The sequence below is a fragment of the Phocoena phocoena genome, chromosome X (genome assembly GCF_963924675.1).
Source record: "Phocoena phocoena chromosome X, mPhoPho1.1, whole genome shotgun sequence".
In the NCBI taxonomy this organism is placed as follows: domain Eukaryota; kingdom Metazoa; phylum Chordata; class Mammalia; order Artiodactyla; family Phocoenidae; genus Phocoena; species Phocoena phocoena.
In genome coordinates this window covers 96,611,280-96,617,736 of record NC_089240.1, presented here as the reverse complement: position 1 = coordinate 96,617,736, position 6,457 = coordinate 96,611,280, and the positions used below count along the sequence as shown (strand labels likewise).

The 6,457-nt window shown below is 43.4% G+C and overlaps 1 protein-coding gene across 1 annotated transcript; it reads right to left on the bottom strand.

Annotated features, from left to right (window-relative positions):
- Positions 1-2,466: 2,466 nt before the first annotated feature.
- Positions 2,467-2,988, bottom strand: LOC136142230 (cell division cycle-associated protein 4-like). The gene has a single exon (XM_065900248.1). It carries the CDS (start codon positions 2,986-2,988, stop codon positions 2,467-2,469), a length of 522 nt encoding a protein of 173 aa, XP_065756320.1.
- Positions 2,989-6,457: the final 3,469 nt, after the last annotated feature.

Sequence of the window (6,457 nt, the reverse complement as noted above, 5' to 3'; positions counted from 1 at the left end):
GGTGAGTGCTGGTTGGCACCAATCCTCTGTGCAGTAATCTTTCTGCTTTGCCCTCTGCACCCCTGTTGCTGGGCTCTCCTCTATGGCTCTGAAGCTTCCTCCTCCCCCGCCTAACCCCCATCTCCATCAGTGAAGGGGCTTCCTAGTGTGTGGAAACTTTTTCTCCTTCACAGCTCCCTCCCAGACATGCAGGTCCCATCCCTATTCTTTTATCTCTGTTTTTTCTTTTGCCCTACCCAGGTACATGGGGATTTTCTTGCCTTTTGGGAAGTCTGAGGTCTTCTGCCAGCATTCAGTAGGTGTTATGTAGGAGTTATTCCACATGTAGATGTATTTTTGATGTATTGGTGGGGAGGAAGGTGATCTCTACGTCTTCCTCCTCCGCCATCTTGAAAGTCCCTAGATTAAGATTCTTGAAACATCACTTTGACCTCCAACCAATCAGAAAAAGGTCCACAAGCTGATCATGTACACTGCAACCCTCATCCCTTATATTGCCTTTAAAAACCCTTCCTTGGAAGCCATCAAGGAGTTTGGGTTTTTAGAGTATTTGCTGCCCATTCATCTTGCTTGGTGCCCTGCAATAACTGCTGTACTTTCCTTCACCACAACTCAGTGTCAGACAGGCTTTGCTGAGTGTTAGGCAAGTGAACCTGAGTTCAGTTTGGTAACAATTATATTATTAAATGGTCATCTAAAGGAGAAGAAACTCCCGTGTAAGGAGTTTGACGAAACTGAGACATACGTGTACACACACACACACACACACACACACACACAGTGGAACAAAATGGATTTACATATATCTTGTGTCTACACTAATGAGCGTAATTAAAATTTAGATTGCTTACTATTGTGGGTGAAGCACTATGCTAAGCTCCATACATAATCACTAACTCCCAAAACTGCCTTTTAATACAGATTTTAAAAATTATCTATTTTTTTTTCACATGAGGAGACTGAGACTTATCAAGTAGACCTTGGCCAAGGTTGTAGATATATTAAGTATCAGAGCAAAATCCACCTCCAGATTTCTTAAAGTCCAAATGACTGGACACACTACAGGTATCTGAAAAATCAAGTAATATAATATTTCTCAATTCAATGTTAATCGCTTTATGTCCTTCCAGTATAAGTTTTTTTGGTTGGATAATTTTTTAATAAAATGAGGTGCACACCACTGCTATTAAGAATAGCATATGTGCAAAAGAAAACCACCCTTTTCGCTAAGGGCTGGAGAAGGAAGAAAAAGCATGAGAAATGGGAAACGTGGGGTGGGGGTGGGAGAGAGTACAGTCTTAGTTGTAAACAAGTGAAAAAGATCTAAAAGTTGTGGGCGGACTCAGTGCCTGTGGCAGGATCACAAAGCACCCAGCCAACCCCACTGTCAACGACCCTCAAGATTGAGGGCCCATAAATGACGTGTGTACAGATTTCTTTAATCCTAGGCTTAAATTTATGCTAACATTCTCCAATCCAGTGGTGCACTGACACACACCTTCCCCAAACACGCTGGCACATGGGCCCAGCTGACCCGGGTCCAGCAGCCCAGCCAGGCAGGGGCACACAGAGGGCAGCATCTTCGGGAGGAAGGTCAGTTGTGCTGGGGAACCTGCGCAGGAGGGGCCCTGAGTCTCAGACCCTTTGGAGGCACCGCCCAAGACACCTCAGGGCGTGCATGATCTCCAGGTAGACCATACCTGACCTTCAGCTCTGAAGACACATACATAAATGGGCATAAATAAAACCCTCCAAAATCTACACTGAAGTCTAACGGAGACGTGGCTCGCACAGCAGTTCTGATAAAGGCACCGCCATGCAAGGCCTTCAACTCTGACCTCGCTCTGACCGCAGCAGTGCATATGGGCAAGGCTCACACCCGAATCTAAAGTGGAAATCACCATGCGTGGACACTGCAGACTCAGGGCAGTGACGCTTGTTGGAAAAAGAACAGTGTTTGTTAAACCTTAAAATAAATGAAATACACCAACTGCAACTGTTTAGGTTATAAAAGTTTCTAATGTAGCAGCAGAGGATATTTATAGACAAAATACATTATTTTTAAGAAAATAGCTAAAAAATCTAAAGTGATAAAATTATAAAATTTTAAAAATATATCTTAAGACAAAATATTGCCCAAAACGTACAAAACTTAATTTTAGAAAATTCACCTATCTAAAGTTTGATGAGGCTGGATGAGGAAGGGGGCTGGCATCCTCTGGTGGGGCTGTAGCAGGACACAGACAAGGGCCCAGGGCGGGCACGATGACTGGCCTGCGGAAAAGCCTCCCAGCCAGGAGGGAGGGAGAGAGGGGAGCGGGCCAGATGCTGTTCTGGGTCATTCTCCTAGTGGCAGACAAACCAGAGGCCAGCCCCGGCTGCAGGGTAGTGGGCACCCACACCCCCAGTGCGCCGGCTGTTTCCATCAGCCTCACAAACACATCTGCTATGTGCCCCAGTCACAGCTCAGGTCTCCACCAGGATATCCACCACATGATCCAGCCCGTCCCGGCTCAACTTGGCACTGCCCAGCATGCCAGTCAGCACAGCGTCCAGGTCGTAGTAGGAGCCGTCCACGTCGGAAAACAGTTCCTCTAACGCACCGGGGCTTTGACTCTCCAGTGTTTCAAATATCTGATCGAGTGACTTATGAAAGCTTCCTCTGTTTTCTCGAGGACCATCCCTGCCCCAAATGCCACCCAGAGAGGCTCCGGAAGCCTGTACCGCTGGGACCACTTGGAAGTCAGAGGCCAGGTCTCTGGGGTCAGGGGCCAGGTGAACCCCCTTCCACGTGCAGCAGCACAGGATCCCCGTGGATACTAGGAGGTCGCGCGACGCCCGCCCTGTGGTCTGGGGCACCGGCATGCACCATCTCCCATCCTGGGTCATCTCCTCTTGAATCTGCTGGTCCGTGTTGGTGATGAGAAGTGAATGGCACAGGTTGGGCTCCACCAGCATGTGGCACAGCTGGAGCTTGACCAATGACATGTCCAGGAGCGACTGGTGCTGCAGGCTGTAGGCGGGCGCGGCCTCCTCATCCACCGCACACTTCCGCTTCAGCCCTCGAGCAAACATTGTGCCATCTATGGAAAGGAGCAGCCCATGGGCAGTGCCTGGTCACCCAGAGGCTGTGTTGGTGGGCGGGGTCACGATGATCTCAGAAGGTGACCTGTGAGGGTTTCCCCTCCTCAGACATCTGGCAGCCAGCATCCACTCCGCTTGTGGCACCACTGCTGAGGGAGGGCCCACTGGGCGGGGCCGCCGGGAGGGGCAGGGCCACTGGGGAGGGGCCTCCAGTATAATTTTTTTTTTAACATCTTTATTGGGGTATAATTGCTTTACAATGGTGTGTTAGTTTCTGCTTTATAACAAAGTGAATCAGTTATACATAAACATATGTTTCCATATCTCTTCCCTCTTGCGTCTCTCTCCCTCCCACCCTCCCTATCCCACCCCTCCAGGCGGTCACAAAGCACCGAGCCGATATCCCTGTGCCATGCGGCTGCTTCCCACTAGCTATCTACCTTACGTTTGTTAGTGTATATATGTCCATGACTCTCTCTCGCCCTGTCACAGCTCACCCTTCCCCCTCCCCATATCCTCAAGTCCATTCTCCAGTAGGTCTGTGTCTTTATTCCTGTGTTACCCCTAGGTTCTTCATGACATTTTTTTCCTTAAATTCCATATATATGTGTTAGCATACGGTATTTGTCTTTTTCTTTCTGACTTACTTCACTCTGTATGACAGACTCTAGGTCTATCCACCTCATTACAAATAGCTCAATTTCATTTCTTTTTAGGGCTGAGTAATATTCCATTGTATATATGTGCCACATCTTCTTTATCCATTCGTCTGATGATGGGCACTTAGGTTGTTTCCATCTCCGGGCTATTGTAAATAGAGCTGCAATGAACATTTTGGTACATGACTCTTTTTGAATTTTGGTTTTCTCAGGGTATATGCCCAGTAGTGGGATTGCTGGGTCATATGGTAGTTCTATTTGTAGTTTTTTAAGGAACCTCCATACTGTTCTCCATAGTGGCTGAACCAATTCACATTCCCACCAGAAGTGCAAGAGTGTTCCCTTTTCTCCACACCCTCTCCAGCATTTATTGTTTCTAGATTTTTTGATGATGGCCATTCTGACTGGTGTGAGATGATATCTCATTGTAGTTTTGATTTGCATTTCTCTAATGATTAGTGATGTTGAGCATTCTTTCATGTGTTTGTTGGCACTCTGTATATCTTCTTTGGAGAAATGTCTATTTAGGTCTTCTGCCCATTTTTGGATTGGGTTGTTTGGTTTTTTGTTATTGAGCTGCTTGTAAATTTTGGAGATTAATCCTTTGTCAGTTGCTTCATTTGCAAATATTTTCTCCCATTCTGAGGATTGTCTTTTGGTCTTGTTTATGGTTTCCTTTGCTGTGCAAAAGCTTTGAAGTTTCATTAGGTCCCATTTGTTTGTTTTTATTTCCACTTCTCTAGGAGGTGGGTCAGAAAGGATCTTGCTGTGATTTATGTCATAGAGTGTTCTGCCTATGTTTTCCTCTAAGAGTTTTAGAGTGTCTGGCCTTACATTTAGATCTTTAATCCATTTTGAGCTTATTTTTGTGTATGGTGTTAGGGAGTGATCTAATCTCATACTTTTACATGTACCTGTCCAGTTTTCCCAGCACCACTTATTGAAGACGCTGTCCTTTCTCCACTGTACATTCCTGCCACCTTTATCAAAGATAAGTTGTCCATATGTGTGTGGGTTTATCTCTGGGCTTTCTATCCTGTTCCATTGATCTTTCTGTTTTTGTGCCAGTATCATACTGTCTTGATTACTGTAGCTTTGTAGTATAGTCTGAAGTCAGGGAGCCTGATTCCTCTAGCTCCATTTTTTGTTCTCAAGATTGCTTTGGCTGTTCGGTGTCTTTTGTGTTTCCATACAAATTGTGAAATTTTTGGTTCTAGTTCTGTGAAAAATGCCAGTGGTAGTTTGAGAAGGATTGCATTGAATCTGTAGATTGCTTTGGGTAGTAGAGTTATTTTCACAATGTTGATTCTTCCAATCCAAGAACATGGTATATCTCTCCATCTATTTGTATCTTCTTTAATTTCTTTCATCAGTGTCTTATAATTTTCTGCATATAGGTCTTTTGTCTCCTTAGGTAGGTTTATTCCTCGCTATTTTATTCTTTTTGTTGCAATGGTAAATGGGAGTGTTTTCTTGATTTCACTTTCAGATTTTTCATCATTAGTATATAGAATTGCCAGAGATTTTTGTGCATTAATTTTGTATCCTGCTACTTTACCAAATTCATTGATTAGCTCTAGTAGTTCAGTATAATTTTTAAAAGTATCTTTTAAGTGTAAACATCTTGATAGGGGAAAGAATCCTATTAAGACAAAACCAATTAAAACATTTCCTACCTTCCAGGATGAATCTCAGGCATAAGTGAAAATTGAATAGATTTTCACTAAGAGTCCAGAATCCTGTCATCAATAGAAAAGCTTTTGATGAATCTGTGCCAAAATCTGATCTTGACTTCTACTGTAAAATGATAGGTCATTTTCAATTAATACTGTTCAGTATATTTTCTCTGTTATACTTTTTTTTTTTTTTTTTGCGGTACGCGGGCCTCTCACTGTTGCGGAGCACAGGCTCCGGACGCGCAGGCTCAGCCGCTCCGCGGTATGTGGGATCTTCCCAGACCGGGGCACGAACCCGTGTCCCCAGCATCGGCAGGCAGACTCTCAACCACTGCGCCACCAGGGAAGCCCCTCTGTTATACTTTTAAAACGTATGGTAATGATGCTATTTGTATATCCAGAACTTGTATACTTGTATTCTTCCAGCTAAGTATAAAAAAAGTCAGCTATCTCCCAGATAGTCTGGTCACCCTGGCCTTATGAAACAAAACACATAAACAAAAACACTGCTGCAATTATCAAGAACAAATAAATTAAAGGGTAATTAACTAAAGCCCTTGATTAGAGCAAAATTTAAATAGTAAAAATAACTGGGTCTAAAAATGAGCAAATAATATTAAGGTATTGAAGCCAGCTTTATAATTTTTATCTTTATCTGGCCTCTGAAACTGAACTCAGTTTCTGATGTGAGTGTGGCTGTTTTTAAATATACATATATTTTCATGTGTCCACTAAGGATTTTACTAAATTCTAGTTTGATTCAACTATTTAGTTGTTTAACCTTGAGCAAATCACTTAACCTTTCTGAGTCTTAATCTCCTAATCTGTAAAAATAGAAATAATAATAATAACTGCTTCTTTAGATTTTGCTATGAAGATTAAAATGCAGAGGGATGCAAAGTGCCAAGTAGAGTCAGTGCCTGGCACATATATAAACATTGCTCATTAGTTGTTTGTTTTGAACAACAGAATCAGATTCAACAATGGTAGTCAGTGTAGCTCTTTAACCTTTACTTACATAGCATTAACAGGTACTTT

Excerpts from the sequence above, each read along its gene's own strand:
- LOC136142230 (XM_065900248.1), bottom strand. The coding sequence starts at position 2,988 with ATGTCATTGGTCAAGCTCCAGCTGTGCCACATGCTGGTGGAGCCCAAC.